At 42.0% G+C, this 24,841-nt stretch overlaps 1 protein-coding gene across 1 annotated transcript in view; it reads left to right on the top strand.

Annotated features, from left to right (window-relative positions):
- The window catches only part of LOC120919435 (protein diaphanous homolog 3-like), a 95,411-nt gene that overhangs the window by 47,726 nt on the left and 22,844 nt on the right, over positions 1-24,841 (top strand). Inside the window, exons 6-10 of the mRNA XM_040331601.1 lie at positions 1,935-2,093; positions 14,899-15,340; positions 17,692-17,851; positions 19,267-19,378; positions 21,588-21,678. Of these exons, the coding sequence (XP_040187535.1) occupies positions 1,935-2,093; positions 14,899-15,340; positions 17,692-17,851; positions 19,267-19,378; positions 21,588-21,678 (964 nt within the window). The remainder of the gene's footprint in view (positions 1-1,934; positions 2,094-14,898; positions 15,341-17,691; positions 17,852-19,266; positions 19,379-21,587; positions 21,679-24,841) is intronic.

Here is a 24,841-nt window from a genome sequence, read left to right as displayed (position 1 = left end):
CATTCCCACCATATATGGAGGAGAGTGCCAGCCTCTAGTCCGCATCGCCAGCACAAGGGAGAGACGTTTGGGCTAAATTTATTAATAATGTAAGGGGTTTTATACCACCTTGAGTATATTTTGTAACTGTTTTCCTGTATCAGGACGTTCAGTGAACCCTTGTGTAGGCGATGGAAGACCGAAGTCCACTGGTCATTAGAGATTGTTATACGTAGATCCCTTTCCCATTTCTTGTTGGTGTTGTCTGATTGTGGGTCTATGCAGACGGATTCAAAGGGTGTCTTAGGCCTGTGCCAAATGTTAGTGAAACCGATTTTTTTCAAAAAAAGAGTGATTAGTTCAAAGTTATGAGGAGAGACAGTAAGATTCGGGAATTTAGCAGAGAAATGAACCAGAGAAATGAGATTCCCTTTTTCAAAGAAGGCTTCAGCCCTGCAAGTCGTGTCTGAATCCAAGTCGGGGGAGGTAATGATATGGTGTTTCCGGGATATTTCAGGGTTAAAGGATATTGGGGTAATAGGTCCATATATTGAAGAGATTTTAATTTTTTTACAGAGAGACTAGTCTGTTTTTTGAGCCAATGAAAGAGTGGAGAAAATGCCATGTGCCTGGCCTAACTGGGGGAATAAGACAAGGTTCACCGGTAGCTTTTTAGAGGGTTCTTGTAATGGTCAGGGGTTAACGCCGTTTACGATATTCCATTCCACCAACCCACGACAGCTTATCGACACTCCACAATCCAGCAGACAGGACCCATTCGATTTTCCCCCTGAATAACGAGACACAGCTCTGTTCTCTGGTTCCAAACAGACAGGATACTTTAATGGTAAACAAAGGCTGGTTATATACAGTTAAAAGCCCAAAGAAACAATGGCTTAACTCCACCCACAACATGACACAATTGGTGCTCAATACACATTCCTTTAGATAATGACATTCAGATAATCTACATGAACCAATTACTAATCATTATCCAGACGTTCTGACTCCGCGATACGTTATTCTCACCTGCTACACAATACACATTCCTTTAGTGAACATAAGTCAGACGTCTGACCTTTAGAGTGTGTTAACTCACAACACATTATTATCAATTGAACTTTATTATCAATTGAACTTTCACACAATACAGGGTTAGTTAGCATAGTACAATGAAATATCTTAGGAGCCAGACTTAATTAACACAATAGACAATAGAATGCAATCACAGCAAGCTTGTATCACTACAGCCAGGTAGCTGGAGGTGATTAACATCAATTAACATCTCAACAGTCTATGTTCCACATGAATGAGTCACTCTCCTATTGACCTGTTGGGGTCAGAATTAACTACCTGTAATATTTCAAGATATCCTGCAATACATGATTTATCATTACTGTCCCATCTCATGTAATCCATTATATCAATTCTCAGTTATCCTATGCCCCTAGTGGACATAGGAGGACCCTAGACACAAGAGTCATCGGTGAAGCTGACACAGGAGTACCCCCCCTCCTTCAAGAGCCTCTGGGTCCCACGGGCCATACCGTTACATCACCCTACTCTACACAGGCATTTTTTGAACATGGTTGACCACCCCTTTGGGCTGGGAAGTTGGAAGGTTGCCTCACGTTGCAAATCTTGCACCATAGTCATGCCCCTTCACTGGGTATTGCTCTTAACGAAAAATATGTTGCGATTGTACGAGGTAGTTTTTGAACATTTCAAGGGTGGAGAAAATGTCCAAAATCCCCCCAATGTGCCATCACTGGAGATGACCCCCCCCCTCCCCCAAACTAACGTATGTTGAGTTAAGGGAGCCCATTCTGAATGCTGCGTGCACCTAATGCCTGTTTCTCAGTAAGGTATTTAGCGTCAAGGGTCGTATTCTGAGTTTGAGAAGAACTTTTGTATAGACGGATGAATAAGGGATTTCTCTTGCTTTTTTTCTACAGATACCTGGTGCAGGTAAAGCGGGAAGAACTCGTATTTTATTGCTCGCAGCAGCTGGAGCCGCAGAAAATCAGCGTCAGCCTATCAGAATGTTTTGTGACCGCTGGAACCCAAACTGCCTCAGCCACCTTCAGCATAGACAGCAAGGCCAACAAGTACATGTAAGTACCACTGGAATAAAAGACACCTAGCTGAAAAAAGAGGAAAGGCGAAATGAGGCTTGCATTGGGAGTGGCCACTCTCTAAGGTGTGACCCTCTTCTTCCAATACATTGTACTACATTAGCAGGGGGTGAGTAGCTCTGTTGCCTTAGTGCGTTAGGTTGCTGTAAAATGGACATCATCACAACCAGGGCCGTCTTTAATATTGACTGGACCCTGGGCAAACATTTTCCTGGGAATCTACTTATCAACTATTTACGGGCAGTTCTGTCTCAAGGGAAAGCTGCCTTGGGCCCAACAACAATGATTGGGCCTGGGGCAGCTTCCCCTTTTGCCCTGTGTTAAAGATGGCCCTGCCAGGGCCATCCTTTAATATTGATTGGACCCTGGGCAAACATTTTCTTGGGCCCTTCCGAATCTACTTATCAACTATTTGCTGGCAGTGCAGTCTCAAGGGGAAGCTGCCTTGGGCCCCACAACAATGACTGGGCCTGGGGCAGCTTCCCCTTTTGCCCTGTGTTAAAGATGGCCCTGCCAGGGCCATCCTTTAATATTGATTGGACCCTGGGCAAACATTTTCTTGGGCCCTTTCCGAATCTACTTATCAACTATTTGCGGGCAGTGCAGTCTCAAGGGGAAGCTGCCTTGGGCCCCACAACAATGACTGGGCCCGGGGCAGCTTCCCCTTTTTCCCTGTGTTAAAGACAGCCCTGAGTGATCACAACACATTGAGGCCGGCCAACCTGAACTACTCCTAATATAAACCTAACCCAACCTCCTCCAAGCCTCGAGTCTGCAATCACACTATAGCCTTTCATGAACGTGTGCAAAATCGTGCCCCTGCTGCAGCCCCTCGCCTTGTGACTTGCTACAAAGTTACATGAGAAAAGATTCTGACAATAAAGATATCAAGGTGTGCCACATCCCAAGAAGGACAAAGAGAAAAAGTAAACCCCCTAGGGTATATTGAGGTAAGAAAGATTATTTATTCAGAAAAAGGTACATACATAAAACGGTGAACATGGTAATGAACAACTAAGAAAATCACAGTATACAATATGTAGATACAATATCCTATACCCGACGCGTTTCAGAGTTAACACTGTAGTCTCCCTCTCCTCCTGTCTCTCTTCTACTCCCCCACATTTCCCTCCTTTTTTCTCTCCCCTTTATCTTCTTTTTTTTCTTTCTCTCTCGACTTCTGTATTTCTCCCCCCCCCCCATTCCTCTGCTCTATTTACCCCCCCTCCTCTTCTCTTTTTCTTGCTTTTTCTTTCTCATCTCTCTTCCCCCCCCCTCCACCCTCCACCCTCCTCTCTCCCAACTGTAAATTTTTTATCCACCCCTCTCCCCCTCATTTTTCTCTTTATCTCTTCCCCTCTCTCCTGTTTCTCCCCGACAGCCCATTTATACCCTCCCCCCTCTCTCCCCCCACTCTTCACTTCCTCTATTTCTCCCCCATCTCTCAACCCCCCCTTTTTGTTTGTCACCCATCTTTCTCTCCCCTTCCTTATTTGTCTCCCCCCTCTCTATTTCTCGCCCCTCTCTCTTACCCACTATTTCTCCCCCCCACTCCCCCCTGTCTCTAAATATCTCCCTCTATCTCTTACCTCCTTTATCCCCCCTCTCTCTTCCCCCTCTATCCCCCCCTTTTCCACCCTGTTTTTCTCCCTCCTATTTCTCCCCCACTCTCTTTTTCTCTTCGCTATTCTCCGTTTCTATATTTATCTATTTCTCCCCCCGTCTATCACCCCCCGTTTCTACCTCCTATCCCTCTTTCCCCTCTCTATTTGTCCCCCCATCTCCTTTCTTTTTGCCTCCCCCCCCACTATGTCTCCCCCTCACCATGTCTCCCCTCTCTCTATTTTTCCCCCCTCTTCACCTTTTCTCCTGTATCTATATTTCTCCCCCATCTCTCAACCTCCCCTTTCGACCCCCTCTCCCCCCCTTTCTATTTTTCACCCATCTTTCTCTCCCCTTCTCTTTTTGTCTCCTCCCAATCTATTTCTCCCCCCTCTCTCCTCCCCACTCTTCTCTTTTTCTCGCCCCAATCTCTAAATTCCTTCCCTATCTCTTACCTCCTTTATCCCCCTCAACCTGTTTTTCTCACCCTCTATCTCTCTTTATTATTTCCCCTATCTCTCCCCCCCCTCTATTTCTCCCCCTCCCTCTATTTCACCCCCCTTATCTCTCCCCCTCTTCCCTCCCTCTATTTCTCCTCCCTACCTCTCTCTCCCCCACTCTTCTCTTTTTCTCACCCCCCCCATCTCTACATTCCTCCCCTATCTCTTACCTCCTTTATCCCCCCACCCTGTTTTTCTCACCCTCTATCCCCCCCTCCTCTATTTCTCCCCCGCTCTCTTTTTCTATTTTTTTCCCTCCTATTTCTATATTTCTCCCCCATATCTCCCCCCAGCTCTATTTGTACCCCCCTCCTCCTTTCCTATTTTTCTCCCCTCTCTCCCCACTCAGTATGTCTTCCCCCTCTCTCTCCCCCACCCCCCACTCTTCTCTTTATTCTTTCCCCTATCTCTTCCCCCCTCTATTTCTCCCCCCTTATCTATCCCCCTCTTCCCTCCCTCTATTTGTCCCCCCTCTTTCTCACCTTGTTCCCCCTTCTCCCCCTTTATCCCCCCTCTATTTATCAACCCCCCTCCTTCCCCCCCCCCTCACCCCCGATAGTAAGCCATGTTTGATCACAATGTAACAATGGTGTGACTGCTGTCATAGTTTGTATTTGAAACGAGTTGTGTTTTCCCTCCCTTGGGGTGGATAATGATGTCACAGTCAATCAGGAGGCCGTCTATTCAGCATTATGGAAATCACAGCTTAGCAAACATTTCTGGGTGACACCTGACCCCGGGATACTGTCTTTTTTTTTTTTTTTAAATGTATCCATGCTGTACAAAAACTCTCCCTGATATTATATTAACCCCTCTGTGACCACTCATTTTGGACCACTGCCCTATATTGATTGTTTTCAGTAGTTTCAAATTACACATGCAGAGCCACGCATGCGCCTTATGTTGTGGCATGTTTCAGCAACCCTCACCTCTCTCTGACAAGTCTTTCTGACCTAAAAAAAATCTTGTAGGTAAACAAACTGTCTCCGAGCTGGTGATCACGGCCATTTAGCAATGATCACCCCCCTGATACGAGTCAAGCCTCTTCTCTGACCCTTCCTGTCTTATGGTGTATAGGGACTGTTACACTGTCCCTATACACATTGTTTGTAATCCCTAGGATCAATGTAAAAGTGGCAACCTCAGCCTGGCCACCCCCCCCCCCACCCCAACGCATTGTGCTCTGCCCCTCGGAGCTTAGTCATGGGGAACACATACAGTGGTGGAAATAATTATTTGATCCCCTGCAGACTACTTACAAAGAAACAAAGGACCGGATTCAGATAGAGATACGATGGCGTATCTCTTGATACGCCGTCGTATCTCTGAGTTGCGACGGTCGGATCTATGCGGCATAGAATCAGGTTCCGCATAGATCTCCCTAAGATCCGACAGGTGTAAGTGACTTACACCGTCGGATCTTAGGCTGCAATCTCACGCTGGCCGCTAGGTGGCGCTTCGTTTTTTGTACGTGACGAATATGCAAATGAGGAGTTCCGCCGATTCAGAAACGAACGCCCGTCGCTTTTTTTTTACGTCGCTTGCGTTCGGCTTTTTCCGGCGTATAGTTACCCCTGCTATATGAGGGGTATCCTATGTTAAGTATGGCCGTCGTTCCCGCGCCGAGTTTTGAATTTTTATGTCGTTTGCGTAAGTCGATTCAGAATAGGGGCTGACGCAAGTTACGCTCACGCCGAAACCAATGACGTCCTAGCGACGTCATTTGGAGCAATGCACGCTGGGAAAAATCGCGGTAGACTGGCTTCAGGGGGCGCTCATGTGGTACACAGATTAGTCCTGTCAATGTAAGAAGATGGTAAAACGACAACTCGTTATGTGTATAGAAGACACCTGTACACAGAATCTCTTTCCTCCAATCACATCTCACCATCATGGGGAAGACCAAAGATCTATCAGAGGACGTCAGGGACAAGATTGTAGACCTGCACAAGGCTGGAATGGGCTACAAGACCATCAGCAAGAAGCTTGGTGAGAAGGAGACAACTGTTGGAGCGATTATTCACAAATGGAAGAAATACAAAATAACCATCAATCTCCTTCGGTCTGGAGCTCCATGAAAGATCTCACCTCATGGGGTGAGGATGGTCATGAGAAAAGTGAGGGATCCGCCCAGAACTACACGGGAGGAGCTTGTGAATGATCTCAAGGCAGTTGGGACCACAGTCACCAAACAAACCATTGGTAACACAACACCGCCATGGATTGGAATCCTGCAGCGCCCCCAATGTCCCCTCCTCAAGAAGGCACATGTACAGGACGTCTGAAGTCTCCCAATGAACATCTAAAAGATTCAGAGAAGGATTGGGAGAAAGTGCTGTGGTCAGATGAGACCAAAATTTAGCTATTTGGCATTAACTTGTCTCGCCGTGTTTGGAGAAAGGAAAATGGTGACTATGACCTCAAAAACACCATCCCTACAGTCACACACGGAGGGGGGAACATGATGCTTTGGGGCTGTTTCTCTGATAAAGGTCCGGGCTGACTTTGCCGGGTTAGGGTTAGGGGGTTAAGGGTTAAGGGTTAGGGGCTAGGGTTAGGGTTGGGTTAGGGTTAGGATTGGGGTTAGGGTTAGGGTTTCTCATTGAAGAATATGGCTAGGACTCAGGAATTGGAACAGGGACCTCCCCCAAAGGTCAGAAGGCGGGTTCCCAGAGGTCAAAGGTCACAGGGCATGGCTGACCCACCCCCACCAAAGTGTACCGCCTACCCCAACTAAGTAGGGGAACGAACAAGTCGGGAATGAACAAGTCGGGGAATGCGTCTTTTGCGCGTGAAGTCGGCCTGAGGGGCCAATGGAAGGGGCCACGAATTGTAAAATCTTGGATGAGAAAACCTTCTTCCCTCAGCCAGGACACTGAAGATGGGTGGTGGATGACAATGACCCGATATGTTTTGGGTCATTGTCTTGCCCAAAACATATCGCCAAGCAGGGGCGTTGCTAGGTCTGCATAAGATCTGGGGCTAGAGCCCATAGCAGCGGTCACCAACCTTTTTGCAGTAAGAGTCTCAGGGCTATAATAGGCCCCAGATTCGGGGCTATAGCCCCAATAGCCACCCCCTAGCGACGCCACTGCTGCCAAGGTAACAAAGGAGTGACTCAAGAAGAAGCACATTAAGGCCATGGAGTGGCCTAGCCAGTCTCCAGACCTTAATCCTAAAGAAAATGTATGTAGGGAGCTGAAACTTCGAGTTGCCAAGCGACAGTCACAAAACCTTAAAGATTTAGAGAAGATCTGTAAAGAAGAGAGGACCAAATTCCCTCCTGAGATGTGTGGAGACCTGATCACCAACTACAAGAAACGTCTGATCTCTGTGCTTCCCAACAAGGGTTTCTCCACCAAATACTAAAGGGATCAAATACTTATTTTACTCACTGAACTGCAACTCCATTTAAAACATTTGTATTGTGTGTTTTTTTTTTTTTGGTTGATATTCCGTCTCTATCATATAAAATACACCTATGATAAAAATTATAGACCCTTCATTTCTTTGTAAGTGGTCTGCAGGGGATCAAATGATTATTTTCCCTCGCTGTATACACACGGTAGCTGAGAAAAAAAACAACAATAAAAAGAAATAATGGAAGAGAATTATCTCGACTTTCTATCCAGTCAACGGGGTGCCACCGGGACAGGAAGTGAGGAAAAAACACCATAATGGGGACACTAACAATGACAGTGTTAGTAGTATCTTTGGGCTCTTTGGCCCAGATTCTCAAAGGACTAGTAAGTCCTAATCTGGCCCGTCGTATCTATGCGACTGATTCTTAGAATCAGTTACGCATAGATATCCATTAGATCCGACAGGCGTAAGTCTCTTACGCCGTCGGATCGTAACTGCAATTTTTTGTTTGCCCGCTAGGTGGCGCTTCCGTCGATTTCCGCGTCGAGTATGCAAATTAGCTAGATACGCGAATTCCCGAACGTACGCGCGGCCGACGCAGTAAAGTTACTACGTTTACGTTAGGCTTTTCCCGGCGGAACGTTGCCCCTGCTATATGGTGGCCTAAGTGCGGCGCAACAATGTTAAGTATGGCCGTTGTTCCCGCGTGTCGAAATTTTAAAAAGTTACGTCGTTTGCGTAAGTCGTCCGTGAATGGGGCTGGACGTCATTTACGTTCACGTCGAAACCAATGACGTCCTTGCGACGTCATTTGGAGCAATGCACACTGGGATATTTTACGGACGGCGCATGCGCAGTTCGTTCGGCGCGGGGACGCGCTTCATTTAAATGATACACGCCCCCTACCCGCCAAATTTGAATTACGCCGCGTGATTTACGCTACGCCGCCGCAACTTTACAGGCAAGTGCTTTGTGAATAAAGCACTTGCCTGAAAAACTTGCGGCGGCGTAACGTAAATCAGATACGTTACGCCCGCCCCAAATTTTCCAATCGTGCGTAGCCCCATCAGAGTTTTCCATCGGAAACATGTTCTATATTTTACAGATGGAATTCCGATGTGATTTGGCCGGTAGAAGCTCGAAACAATATCCTTTTGCCAACATTTACAAAAAGTGCTGCCAAATATCAACTAATTAGCGTCTAAACAACTCAGCGCCGCATACACGGCAGAGACAAAGTGGAGCGACTCCACCACAGAATTACACATTGCCTTCGGCAAAATGTTGGCGAGGAGAAAACTATCAGTTTCACTTCAAAAAATTTTTTTTTGCAATAAATTAATAAACTCACTTTTTTTTTTAATTTTAGATTTTTGGGTCTATTAATAATTACTATTATTAATATCTATTATTATTATTATTATTATTATTATTATTATTGGGCCTTTCACAAAATTTGGTTGAGGAGAACATGTTCAATTTCACCTAGGAATAAATTCTTTGCAAATAAATAAATACAATATTTATTATATTTATTGTATCTTTTATGACAGGCACCACCCTTCCTATGACAGGCACCACCCTTCCTATGACAGGCACCACCCTTCCCATAACAGGCACCGTCCTTCCCATGACAGGCACCACCCTTCCCATGACAGGCACCACCCTTCCCATGACAGGCACCACCCTTCCCATGACAGGCACCACCCTTCCCATGACAGGCACCACCCTTCCCATGACAAGCACCACCCTTTCCATGACAGGCACCACCCTTCCCATGACAGGCATCACCCTTCCCATAACAGACACCATCCTTCCCATGACGGGCACCACCCTTCCCATGACAGGCACCACCCTTCCTATGACAGGCACCACCCTTCCTATGACAGGCACCACCCTTCCCATAACAGGCACCACCCTTCCCATGACAGGCACCACCCTTCCTATGACAGGCACCACCCTTCCAATGACAGGCACCACCCTTCCCATAACAGGCACCACCCTTCCCATGACAGGCACCGTCCTTCCCATGACAGGCACCATCCTTCCCATGACAGGCACCATCCTTCCCATGACAGGCACCACCCTTCCCATGACAGGCACCATTCTTCCCATGACAGGCACCATCCTTCCCATGACAGGCACCACCCCTCCTATGACAGACACAAGTCAACCTCTCTGCATAAGCCAATGGCCAAAGCTAAAGGTTTGAAAGGAGGAGGGCTTAGCTGTTGACTTTTGATAAAAAGTCAAAATTTGCATATCAGTAACTGCAGGCTGTGTACAGGAGGAGTGCATTTGAAACAACTGATGGAGTATAATGTAAGGGTATGACAAGGTTTACATTCACTGGCAATAGAAAGGTTCAGTTTGAGATGTATAAAAAAAATAAAAATTCACAGGTGTTCATTCATTGAAATGACATATATTTGCTCTGTGCAAATGGGGCGAGCTGAACGTTCTCAGGCTATATTCTCTACACATGGATTGAGTGAACATGGATTGAGTGAATGGGGAAAATACTGCATTATGGCCACTAGATGGTGCCGATTATCACAGGAAGTAAGAATCTAGAGGCTATATTGCAGAATTTTTGTCATTCATGCATTCGATTTTTCAGAGACTATAGCCAGAGAATGTTCGATCTCGGCCATTTCGCATAGAATGTTTCCGTTTCAATGGATGAACAGCTATGTGAATTTTATTATTATTTTTTTTTTATATATAAACACCCCTTTGAGTTAAATCTACTTGTAATAAAGCTGAGCAAATTGAAGTTCCACATTTACACAGAGAGCTTTGACCTGTTGTTTTTTTTTTAAACTTATTCTCAGGAAGGATAAAACAAAGTTTGACTTTTCATCTCATTCTGGGGATTACAAAAAGGGCCAAAACTTGGTCTTTCGCCTGCAAAGGATGTAGAAAAATATAAGTTCTCCGACGCTTACAGGCAGCAAGATGGTTTCTGTGGCCTCCCCAACCCCCCCCCACCAGCACCAATACTGAGAAGCAGCCAACACATTGCTGAGTCAATTCATGGCAAATTTTCAACTCCCATGCCAGAAGTATGCGAGCAATTAACGCCGCCCGAAAAGGTCAGATTCAGCACTGGGCCTCCCAGTACAGCCGCACAACCATCTGATAATATTTTTAGCTTTAACTAGATTTATTTCTACGTCGGAAAAGTTACAACAGATTTTTTTTTTATTCCTTCGCTTTGCTAACACACAGCTGAGTGAACAGCGAACGCCCAGCATGGCGCCCGCTGTTCACATTTTTGGACGCCTATTACAGCCTACGGTCGGGCACTTCCTAAAAAAAACACTCCGCTGCTGTAATTCAGTGCCTGGTGCACAAAAAGGGGCCGGGTACCTGAAAAGGGGGCGGCAGCAGCGACCATAGATAGATGCATGCAATGTATGCATCTATCTATGGTTATAGAGCGGTGCAGGAGAGGGGGGGGGGGGGGGGTGGCGCCCATATGCCCTTTAAGGACGCACCGCACACTGATGCTGTCTAATCAGCATCTTGATATGCCACACCTGTGAGGTGGATTATCTCGGCAAAGGAGGAGTGCTCACTAACACAGATTGAGACAGACTTGTGAACAATATTTGAGAGAAATCTGCCTTTTGTGTACATAGAAAAAGTCGTAGATCTTTGAGTTCAGCTCATGATAAATCGGGACAAACACAAGAGTGTGGCGTTTATAATTTTTATCAGTGCGTATATATATATATAATTTTTTTTTTTTTGCCCTCGACTGCCAGAACAAAAATGGTACGTCCTTTGCGGCTTTGCTAAGTTAATGGTCACCGGTGAAGTGGAAATATTACATTTTTGCCTTTTTATTGGGGAGTAAATGGGCCAGAAAGAAAGCAAATTCAGATAGGAAAATGAGATAAAAGTCTTATTTATTGGTGCAGTGTTTTAAAATGATAAAATAATAAAATGATAAAATGTGCCCGATCTTAAAATGGTTCTCTTCATAAAATAAAAAATGGGCGATTCATTCTTTCACTGATTGAGAGCAATGTACTGGGGAGCAATAAGAAGAAAGGAGTCTAATCTGAATAATACAAGCTCCATGCTCCAGAGTTCCATTAAGTAGTATTTAGATATCTGTTTAATGCAATATATTTTAAAGTAATTTAGAAGATACTATATCCCCTTATTGTAATAATAACAATCATAATTATTATGTTATTAATATATTATAATTTATATTACTACTTTATTAATATACTACTACTACTATAATAATAATAATAATAATAATAATAATAATAATAATAATAGTAATAGTAGTAGTAGTAGTAGTAGTAGTAGTAGTAGTAGTAGTAGTACTATCAGCAGTGTGCCTTTTTTAAACTAGTTCAGCTTTTAAATTGCAAGCCTAATGCTCCAGAGTTCCAATAACTAGTATTTAGACACCTGTTCAATGCTTTATATTTTTAAAGTAATTTAAAAGATACTATATCCCCTTATTACAATTAAATAATAATAATAGTATATAATAATAACAGTAAATAATAATAATAATAATAATAATAGTATATAATTATAATAATAATTATTATAATAATAATTATATACATATAATAATGACAATAATAATAGTTTATAATTATAATAATAATAATATATATAACAATAATGACAATAATAATAAGGATAGTATAATATAGTATAATATATATATATATATATATTATACTATCCTTATTATTGTTGTCATTAATATTATTATTATTGTCATTATTATTATATATATTATTAATAATATTAATGACAACAATAATAAGGATAATATATATATATATATATATATATATATATATATATATATATATATATATATATATATATATATATATATATATATATATATATATTATACTATCCTTATTATTGTTGTCATTAATATTATTATTATTGTCATTATTATTATATATATTATTAATAATATTAATGACAACAATAATAAGGATAGTATAATATATATATTATATACTGTCTTTATTATTGTTGCTATTAATATTATTTTTTTATATATTATAATTATAAACTATTATTATTATTATTATTATTATTATTATTGTCATTATATATATATATATATATATATATATATAATATTATTATTATTATTATTATTGTCATTATTATATATTAATATTATAATTATAAACTATTATTATTATTACTATTATTATTATAAGAAGTGGTGTTACCAGTTCTAGGGACAGCTACTACATCCACATGCTGAAATTGGAAAAATGTATGTATGTTGGGAAAACTCCATAAAAATAGGACTTTAGAGGATGTAGGGCTAACACTGAGGTGAGCACACAATATTGGGTAAAAATGATTTATTGGACACAAATTGTTAAAATTACATACAGATATAATCAAATCTCACAATATAACTAGTAGCATAACGTGTGGTATAGATATTGGTACGCTTGATGACAGTTCATATAAAGAAAATCATAATAATTATTATTATTATTATTATTATTATTATTATTATTATTATTATTATTATTATTGTCATCATTATTACTAATATTATTACAATTATATATTATTATTATTATTTTACTACTATTATTAATATTTTTATTATTATTATTATTGTATATACTATTATTATTATTATTATTTGTATATACTATTATTATTATTAGTATATATTATTATTATTATTATTATTATTAATAGTAGTAGTATTATCAGCAATGTGCTTTTTTTAAACTAGTCTAGCTTTAGCTGCATTATAACATTTCAACTAAGAGCTTAATACTTTCAGAATAGCTTTTATATTACGTATGATACCTAGGGGTATATTAAAAAAAAAAAAGTTGAAAAGCTATTTCTTCTGCAAAACTGCTAAATCAAATGTTTCTAGGCTATTTTCTCTTCAGGTTGGATGTTCTTCCTTAAAAATGATAGCATAAATCAGTAAAATACGAGCTTATGGCCACTTGATGGAGCTGATGATTATATGAAAAAAATATATATATTTATTAGAATCGTCAGCTCCCATCTAGTGGCCATAATGTGGTATTTTACCAATTCGCACTATTCTGTGCGATTGAAAAATATTTGAGTTGGAGAGAAAATAGCCTAATAAGGTTTGATTTTGCCCCCCTATAAAAGTAGATGCAGTTTCACAGATAGACCAATAACCTCAAGTGTATTTCTAGTAAAAAAATATTATTAGATTGAAAAAAAAACATAACACGTCTTTTTTTTTTTTATTTCTTCCGCGAAGATAATAATTATTATTATTATACCCCAAAGTGTATTTCTAGTAAAAAATATTATTAGATTGAAAAAAACATAACATATCTTTTTTTTTATTTTTTTTATTTCTTCTGCTAAGATAATAATAATAATAATTATAATTATTATTATTATTATTATTATTATTATTATTATTATTATTATTATACCCCAAAGAGGATTTCTAGTATATTATTAGATTGAAAAAAACATACAAAATATCTTTTTTTTTTCTTCCGCTAAGATAATAATTATTATTATTATTATACCCCCCCCCCCCCCCAAAGTGTATTTCTAGTAAAAAAATATTATTAGATTGAAAAAAACATAACATATCTTTTTTTTTTTTTTTTTATTTCTTCCGCTAAGATAATAATTATTATTATTATACCCCAAAGTGTATTTCTAGTAAAAAATATTATTAGATTGAATACAACATATTTTTTTATTTATATATATATATTTCTTCCGCTAAGATAATAATAATTATTATTATTATACCCCCCAAAGTGTATTCCTAGTAAAAAATATTATTAGATTGAAAAAAACATAACATATCCTTTTTTAAAAAAAAAATTATTTCTTCCGCCAAGATAATAATTATACCCCCCAAAGTGTATTTTTAGTAAAAAATATTATTAGATTGAAAAAAACATAACATATCTTTTTTTTTTCCCTATTTCTTCTGCTAAGATAATAATTATTATTATTATTATTATTATTATTATTATAATACCCCAAAGAGGATTTCTAGTAAAAAATATTATTAGATTGAAAAAAAACATACAAAATATATTTTTTTTTATTTCTTCCGCTAAGATAATAATAATTATTATTTTACCCCCCAAAGTGTATTTCTAGTAAAAAATATTATTAGATTGAATAAAACATAACATATCTTTTTTTATTTCTTCTGCTAAGATACTAATTATTATTATTATACCCCAAAGAGGATTTCTAGTAAAAAATATTATTAGATTGAAAAAAACATAACATATCTTTTCTTTTTTTTCCCTATTTCTTCTGCTAAGATTTCGCATACCTATTAACGAACACAACAGAGACCTGGAAAAAAGCCTAACAATGAGGGACGACTGGGTGTCCCTTCTCCAGGAACAATGTGGGCAGAGCGGGCGGAGTCCTTCTCCCCAGAATAACCTGTATGAGGCTTTACACTTCCCGCGTGACCAATTAGAGCCGCCGCCTAGCCCACAAGACTCCGCCTCCAAGGGAAAGGTGCAAAATCCTACTGAGCCTTATAAAGACCCAAAACCGATTCTGATCCTTTCGGATGATACAAGCCAAGTGAAGGAACCACTGAAGAACGGAAATGGCTTTCCAGAAAGTCCAATATCGATGGGACCTTCACATTACCCCCCTCCACATATCCTTCCCCCGCCTTTACCTAGCCGACGCCAGAACATGCCAAAGCGGACCAAAGCATTTCACTGGACCGTGGTGCCGCAGGACAAGGTATGACATTTTTATTTGATCATAAAATTAATTCAAGTCATAATCCAATTTCCTTTAATTAGGGACTATCAAAGATTCACACACCCAATATTATTATGTGCCAAGCAAGGCCACTTTTTAGACCTAGTTTGCCAGGAAAGCGTTTCTCTCCCGATCATTCTTCACTTGGGTATTGTTGTATGAAATCCGTCAGCACAATTACGTCATCTGAAATGTATGAGCTCTAGACATGTGCACTGCCGAAGAATTTGTTTGTTTTCTTAACATTCGTTCTTTAGCATTTTTCGTAAATTTGGTAAATTTTTAATTTGGTAGATTTGAAAATTCAGAATTTGGGAGTTCGAAAATTCGGTATTTCGGAAAGTTTAGAAAAATTCGGAAATACTGAAATTCGGAAAATTAGAAAATTCGGAAATTGAAAAATCCAAATTTTCCAATTTTCCCATTTCTGAATTTCTGAATTTAAAAATTTTGGGAATTTCAGATTTTCTAATCTCCGATTTTGGAATTTCGAATTTTTGAATTTCCAAATTTCCAAAATTTAAATATTCAGAAATTCCAATATCCAAAATTTAGAATTTTCTGAATTTTCACATTTCCGAAATTTCCGATATTCCGAATTTCCGAAAATTCTAAAATTCTGAAATAGAAACATTCTGGAATTAACGAATTTGTCCAAATTCTAAGCGTGCCATAGATTAGGTTGTAGACTAAAGCTATGCTGCAGATTTGAGTGAAGCCTGGAGCTATGCTACAGACTTGGTTGAAGACTGGGGACATTGTACAGATTTGGTTGAGACTGGGGGATATGCTGCATAATTGGTTGGAGACTGGGGAACGTGCTGCAGATGTGGGTGGAGAGTGGAGACTGGAGCTATGCTACAGATTTGGTTGGGGACTTTAACTATGCTGCAGATGTGGGTGGAGACAGGGAACACGCTGCATATTTGGTTGGAGACTGGAGCTATGCTGCATATTTGGTTGGAGATTGGAGCTATGCTGCATATTTGGTTGGAGACTGGAGCTATGCTGCATATTTGGAGACTGGAGCTATGCTGCATATTTGGAGACTGGGGACATGCTGATTGGAGACATGGTGCGGAATGAGTTGGGGACTGAGGACATTTTGCACATTTGATTGGACACTGGGTACATGGTGGGTGCAGAATGGGTTGGGGACTGGGGGTGTGGTATAGATGTAGGTGGAGGCTGGAGCTTTGCTAAAGATTTGTTTGGAGAATGGGGATATGGTGCAGATTTGGTTGGAGAATGGGGATATAGTGCAGATTTGGATGGAGAATGGGTATATGGTACAGATTTGGTTGGAGAATGGGGATATAGTGCAGATTTGGTTGGAGAATGGGTATATGGTACAGATTTGGTTGGAGAATGGGGATATAGTGCAGATTTGGATGGAGAATGGGGATACAGTGCAGATTTGGATAGAGAATGGGGATATGGTATAAATTTGGTTGGAGAATGGGGATATGGTACATATTTGGTTGGAGAATGGAGATATGGTACAGATTTGGTTGGAGAATGGGGATATAGTGCAGATTTGGATGGAGAATGGGTATATGGTACAGATTTGGTTGGATAATGGGGATATAGTGCAGATTTGGATGGAGAATGGGTATATGGTACAGATTTGGTTGGAGAATGGGGATATAGTGCAGATTTGGATGGAGAATGGGGATATGGTACAGATTTGGATGGAGAATGGGGATATAGTGCAGATTTGGATAGAGAATGGGGATATGGTATAAATTTGGTTGGAGAATGGGGATATGGTACAGATTTGGTTGGAGAATGGAGATATGGTACATATTTGGTTGGAGAATGGAGATATGGTACAGATTTGGTTGGAGAATGGGGATATAGTGCAGATCTGGGTGGAGAATGGGGATATGGTACAGATTTGGATGGAGACCGGGGATATGGTATACATTTGGTTGGAGAATGGAGACATGGTGCAGATTTAGTTGGAGAATAGGGATATGCTGCAGAAGACAATGAAAGACGGGGGATAGAGGCTTGTAGAGATCACTGTTATTACCCTTTGCCAATCCATGCTCCCACTATAGACTTCTGCGGTCCAAGGGCCACACAAGTACCAAAGGGCTACATTTGGCCCTCGGACTGCAGGTTAGGTGCCAAGGTCCTAGAAGCTTGTCCTGGAAAGTTATCCAATTATGAAACCATGTAAGCGATAAGAACCTGAACAAAAATTAGAATGGTTACCTATACCTGTTAGGGGTCTGAAAGATGTTACCCGATTGGCTATAAATATGTAGTCTATACTTGCCGTTCATGTATTTATTAATATATCTTTTAACATTTTGCCTCCAAAGATCAGTAAATCTATGTGGGCCCAGAACTTAATTCAGAAGAAAATCGATGACCAGAGGATCCTGCACCAGTTCCACAGCGGTGACGTGTCGTCCGCCCCGGAGTCAGACATCTCAAAGAATCAGAACATTCTTCTCGATAAGAAAATTGCTCATAATTTTGGTAGGTATTCCCCTCTGACTGGTACTTGGGTTTCCGATTTGTTGTTGTGTTTTTTTTAATCCCTTTGGTCAAAGGTGTGAAAAGGGGCACACCTCCAACATGTACTGAAAACTTTTTCTGTCTTAGGACAGAGGGATAAAATACGAGTTGATTTCAGCCTTAAAAAAGCCGAAAAATTGGCTGGGAAACGACCATTTCCTGAAACCGGAAGTGACGCCATTAAAACAGGAAGTGGTCCTTAAACACCTTTCTCCTTGACCTTTTTTTGCGCTTTAAATTTTGTTGCAGCCCCCAGGACCAGCAAAGAGACAGCCCCCAGGACCAGCAAAGAGACAGCCAACAGGACCAGCAAAGAGACAGCCCCCAGGACCAGCAAAGAGACAGCCCCCAGACCAGTAAAGAGACAGCCCCCAGACCAGTAAAGAGACAGCCCCCAGACCAGCAAAGAGACAGCCCCCAGACCAGCAAAGAGACAGCCCCCAGATCAGCAGAGAGACAGCCCCCAGACCAGCAAAGAGACAGCCCCCAGACCAGCAAAGAGACAGCCCCAGTCAGGTAAAGAGACAGCCCCATACCTGTAAAGAGACAGCTCCATAACAGTAAATAGACAGCCCCATACCTGTAAAGAGACAGCCCCCATACTAGTAAAGAGATAGCCCCATACAGACAGCTCCATACCAGTAAAGAGACCCAATCCACTTCCTTTCCCTGCCACTATAGAGCGGGACTTTGAATCATGTAACTCACTGGAACACATTCAGGGTTTTTTTTCCCACTGCACTCACCCTCCTCCTCCCTGTGCAGCCATCACAGTGTCCCGGCTGGCTGCTTGCCTGTCTCCTTCAGTGTAGATATAACTCCAGCGTGGCTGGCCCGCGCGGTGTCTGTCCCCTGCATGCACTTCCTGTGACAGGACAGGAGCCTTCTCTTCCGCCTTTAGGAATGCCCATATAGCAGGAGGTGAGCGGCAGCCACGGTCTGTGTTAACCCTGTCCTGACCGCGGTCCCCGCTTACCTCATGCTGTGCGGCCCAGTCATCGAGAGGTGGCTCTTCCTACAAAATGCAGCCCAGGGACCGCGGCCCACCAGGCAAACGCCCAGTGTGCCCTATGGCCAGTCCGGGCCTGGTGGAAGGCTCTCGCATCATTTAGTAAAGATTATTCCAGTTGAACGTAGAAGGCTTCTTTCACATGTCTTGTCAAGCAGTTGACCTGATTGACCTCCCAGTCTTAAAAAAATTACTTTTTCGCCACTATATCTTACAATGTAATTTTCAGCGATTTTATAACGTTGGGCAAAAATTCTTATAGCGAAGGTAATATCTTAATAGTTAACATTGTTATCCATTGTACGACTTTTATCTGCAAGTAAATGTGTTTTTTATTTCTTGCTGACCTCACAATGTCTTTCTGCAGGTATAGTTCTAAAAAGCTTCCACTTGGATCCCGAGCAACTGAAAGAGAAATTGTTAATTATTCAAGAGCGTGATGGCGGATTGTCGGATGAACATCTGACTAATCTCAGAAGGTAACTGAGAGGTTTCTGTCTTTCGGGTGTTACTTAAGCTGGGTGTACACTAGTAGAATTTTGAACAAAAATGTATACGGAAAATCTCAGAATATTCGAGTACCCACACTCAGCAGATCCCCAGCTCAATAGTACCCCTGTTTAGCAGATCCCCAGCTTATTAGTACCCTAGTTCTGCAGATCCCCTGTGTCACATACCTGGTGGAGATCAAACTGTAGAGAGGGCTTCTCTTGCGCCTCCTGTCCAACGCCTTTGGTAGAAATGACCAAAAGTGAAGGACACAGAGTGGCACAAGGGCCGATGTAGTAGATGGCCCCAGCTCGGCCTTGGCAGGAACCTGATGGCTGGAGATCACTGGGCAGGTACTGAGGGCTGGAACTCTGTGCCGCTGGAACAGCAGGAGGAGGCGTAGCCGTAACGGAAGCCAGGGGGTCATCAACAGCTGGGCAGAGCAGATACCGAGCTGTGAGGCAGATACTAAGACCGGATACAGGCCGGGTTCGGTACACAGTCGGGCAGCGGGGTACATGAGCATAAAGCAGGAGCAGAGTCAACGCAAGCCAAGGTCACAGGTAGGCAGGCGGAGATCCAAGGACAGATACAAGTGAAGACAGGTCAAGACACAATTAACTGGAGCAGATCTGGTAACAGGGAACAAGCTGAAAGACCACTCAGCAAAGTGTGCATGTCATTGCCTGGTTTAAACAGGCAGACTAGCACCAATGCATACACGTGTACGCATGCGTCAGTACATGCCTTTTCTTTTGCGCATAGCCTGGTATGCCCATGCCTGCGCGCCAGTGTGCGCTTGTCATCCGGGTTTCTCTTATACCCTGAATCAGTAATACGCCCAGCTCTTCTGAAGACCCACTCACTAGTTCCCCCAGCTTTGCTGATTCCCAGCTCATTAGTAACCTTCAGCTCTGCTGACCCCCCGCTCAGTAGTAACCCATAGCTCTGCTGATACCCCACTCAGTAGTAACCCCCAGCTCTGCTGATGCCCCACTCACTAGTATCCCCAGCTTCGCTGATTCCTTGCTCTGTAGTAACCCCCAGCACTGCTGATCCCCCACTCAGTACTAACCCCTGGTTTTCTGATTCCCCCCACTTACTCCCCACAATATTACACCCACGCCGCTCACCACATGTGACATCGGCTAGTTTCCCCTGTTCTGGTCCCCCAGCTCTGCTAACACTCTGCTGCTCAGTCTTCTCCCTCCAGTCCTCACTCGCCTTCTGCTATAATTTTCCCATGTTGAACACCATGTGTGCCGCATGCTAGTTGCTCCGCTCCAGTCTGAACCCCACTCATCTTTCCGCTGCTCCACACTGCACACCAGATGTGGCGTCTGCACCAGGCACTCCCAGAATATATACACACTAACCAGAAATGGCTGCTGATGATGTCTTTTTGGTTCACTTGTTGGTTTCTCAGTGCATCCTGCCTTTTACCTGCAATACCTCAGAGACAAAGCGAAGGGCTCTAGGACCCAGCATCTCTACCAGCACTTATGGCAGGAGAAGAACTTTGGGGCCCAGTATCTCTACCAGCACTCCTGGCAGGAGAAGGACTTTAGGAGCCAACATATCTTCCAGCAGCTCACATGGGCCTATATAAGGAAGTCTGCTAGTGGCTTTATTTGCTGGTTGTTCTTTGGCTCCTCCAGTATGTTATCTCTGTGATTTTCCTGTTCCTGTATCTCCTGTTACCGACCTTGGCTATCCACCTGACCACGTCTTACCTGCTATCCACCCGGCTCATGACCTATTCTTCCTTCTGACCACGTTCCAGTCTCAGCATTATCCGAATCCTGCAACACCTCATGGGCACCACCTGTCTGCTGATTCTACGCCAGCATACCAGCTGTCCTCTGGAACCTCCTGCATACAGTCCAGCAGACGACCCGTGCTACTTTGGGCCTGACCTCTCCTGTTTCCAGTTTTGGGGGGTCTGCAACTTAATCGCAAGGGAAGCCCTGTCTCTTGTCATTGCAGTCAAAAACGAGGATTGATTTGCCCCCGATTATGATTATAAAAATGAACAAATGTTCTTAAGACCAAAAATTAGTGAGTACAATTCTACTAATATATACCCAGCTTAAGAAAGATAAGATCATTTAATGCTCTGGTGACCTCCCGGTAAGTAAGAGGAAATCTCTAAGGTGTAGACACAAACGTTTGATCCAACATCTGTTCAATTTTTTTCAGATATGTCCCCACAGCAAAAGATATCAACATGTATAAAAACTACAAGGGACCTTTATCTGAACTGCATATTGTGGACCAGTTCATGCTGCAGGTAATGGATGGTGTTCTTTTATTTCTTAAAAATAACTTCTGCAGCCCCCACCAAAAAGTTTTACTTTGGAAACAGACTTTGTGGTTTAGTTTCAGAGAAAGTAATCTGAAAAGTGTAATGCCGCGTAGGCATTATCCCTCCCACTGACATTATTATAATTCCTCCTACTGACATCAACAAGGGGGCACTATCACCCCCACTGACACCAGTCATGGGGCACTTTTCCTTCCACTGATACAAATAACAACGTTTTTTTTCCTGACGAGATTCTGGCCCATGTGTACGTGGCCTGAGTGCTTCCAGCAGAAGATTTTCTTTGTTCAAATATTTGCTAAAAATGCTATTGTACTTCTTTTTATTAAGATCCCAGCTTCAATCTCATCAACCGTGCCTCAAAGACTTTCCCTAATGAGCGTAAGTTGCCTTTTGCCCCCCGAATGCACGGTATCAGACAAAAGTCTATGAAACAATGGGTAGATGACAAAGAGATATAAAAATATTCATGATGGAGAAGAATAATTATTCAGCATAATGACTCTGTAAATAAAGAGTTCAAAGAAAAGAGAAATAGCCAAGTGTATTCCTAAAACGAGTTTCCTATTGAATGAGGTTTTCGTTGCCGCTTCCAATTTTCTTTCCATGCCGGAGAGGTGAAGGAACATCTGTGTACTGGTGGAAGGGGAGGGGGGGAGTATGGATTTCATCAGTTAACCTGCCTTTCTCCTCCGCTACGAGTTTATAGATAAAAGAATACAACTCCTCCACAGGTGCTGGTGACTAAGGTGATAGGTAAAATTGTACAGGAGTGCCCGAAATAACTAATACCAATATAATATTGTGGATAAATGGGGAAGCGTATGGTGGCAAAGGTCAATACTCAAAGGAAAAGTTGTCATTACATGCTAAGCCATTATGGGGGATTTAAAGAGGGCAGATTTCATGGCTCTTGTATTTCTCTTTTTTTATTGTATCTTTATTGTATTACATAGACGTTGTACAAAAAACAAATAGCTAGATTCAGGTACAGTTACGACGGCGTATCAGTAGATACGCCGTCGTAAGTCCGAATGCGCGCCGTCGTATATATTTAAGTGTATGCTCAAACTGAGATACGCTTAAATGTTTTGCTAAGATACGACCAGCGTAAGTCTCCTACGCCGTTGTATCTTAGCTGCATATTTACGCTGGCCGCTAGGGGCGTGTACGCTGATTTACGCCTAGAATATGTAAATCGGCAAGATTCATGAACATACTCACGCCCGTCGCAGTAAAGATACGCCGTTTACGTAAGGCGTTTTCAGGTGTAAAGATAAACAACCAAAAAGATGGTACAGCCAACGTTAAGTATGGACGTCGGAACAGCGTCAAATTTTTCACGTTTTACGCCGTTTGCGTAAGTCGATTCAGAATAGGGCTGGTTCACGTCGAAAGCATTGACTATTTGCGACGTGATTTGGAGCATGCGCACTGGGATACGTCCACGGACGGCGCATGCGCCGTTCGTTCGAAGCGTCATTTACGTGGGGGTCACGATTAATTTCCATAAAACACGCCCACCTCTTCCACATTTGAATTAGACGGGCTTACGCCGGCCAATTTACGCTACGCCGCCGCAACTTACGGAGCAAGTGCTTTGTGAATACTGCACTTGCCTCTCTAAATTGCGGCGGCGTAACGTAAATAACATACGCTACGCCCGCACAAAGTTAAGCCGCCCTACCTGAATCTAGCTGAAAGAGGTTATATTAAATCTAATCCAGCAGGCAATGCACAGCTACTTAGACTCTTGGAGCTAATCTTGTGTTTATACTGCTTTCCTTCATTTTGCTCTTTCCCATCTGCCTGAACTAAAGGCTGACAAAGGCATCACCTAATGCCGCGTACACCCAATCGGAAATTCCGACATGAAAAACTTGGATTTTTTTTCCGACGGAATGTTGGCTCAAACTTGTGTCACATACACACGGTCACACAAATCTTTCCAAAAATCCGAACGTCAAGAACGCGGTGAAGTTACAAGACGTACGACGAGCCAAGATCAATGAAGTTCAATAGGCTGTTCGGCTCTTCTGCAATCTGATTCTAAGCATGCGTGGTTTGTTGTGCGTCGGAATTGCATACAGACGATCAGAATTTCCAACAAGAACTTTTCTTGCCGGAAAAATTGAGACCCAGCTCTCAGATTTTTGTTGGCGGAAATTCCGACAGAAAATGTCCGATGGAGCCTACACACGGTCGGAATTTTCGACCAAAAACTTACATCAAACTTTTTTTGTCGGAATTTCCGATCATTTGTACGCGGCATTAGTGTGTTCTTCACAAAACTGGCATAAATGATATGATGATCTTGAAATTAGCCTTCATTCTTGCTGAACTCAATCCATATAGAAGATCATTAAAGTATTAAAGCAGCCATTCTCAACCAGGGTTTTGTGGAACTATAGGGTTCCTCCAGAAGTTGCTGGGTGTTTCTTGCAGCTGTGGCTGATTGACCTCCCATTTGGTGGTACCTGCATAGTTCTAGGGCCAATGCCAAGTAGCAGAAGCAACAGCAAGACACCAATGGTCTTCTTAGCTGTCTGGAAGGATGGCATTCTGAACACCACTTTAAGAGTTCAGTTCTTCCTACTGACCACCAATGTAAGGGACATTCTTCCTACTGACCACCAATGTAAGGGACATTCTTCCATTGACAACCAATGCAAGGGACATTCTTCCAACTGATCACCAATGTAAGGAACATTCTTCCCACTGATCACCAATGTAAGGAACATTCTTCCCACTGATCACCAATGTAAGGAACATTCTTCTCACTGATCACCAATGTAAGGGACATTCTTCCCACTGATCACCAATGTAAGGAACATTCTTCCCACTGATCACCAATGTAAGGGACATTCTTCCCACTGATCACCAATGTAAGGGACATTCTTCTCACTGATCACCAATGTAAGGGACATTCTTCTCACTGATCACCAATGTAAGGAACATTCTTCTCACTGATCACCAATGTAAGGGCCATTCTTCCCACTGATCACCAATGTAAGGAACATTCTTCTCACTGATCACCAATGTAAGGAACATTCTTCCCACTGATCACCAATGTAAGGGACATTCTTCTCACTGATCACCAATGTAAGGGACATTCTTCCCACTGATCACC

The sequence above is a fragment of the Rana temporaria genome, chromosome 12 (genome assembly GCF_905171775.1).
Source record: "Rana temporaria chromosome 12, aRanTem1.1, whole genome shotgun sequence".
In the NCBI taxonomy this organism is placed as follows: Eukaryota; Metazoa; Chordata; class Amphibia; order Anura; family Ranidae; genus Rana; species Rana temporaria.
This window is presented reverse-complemented; position numbering and strand designations above follow the sequence as displayed.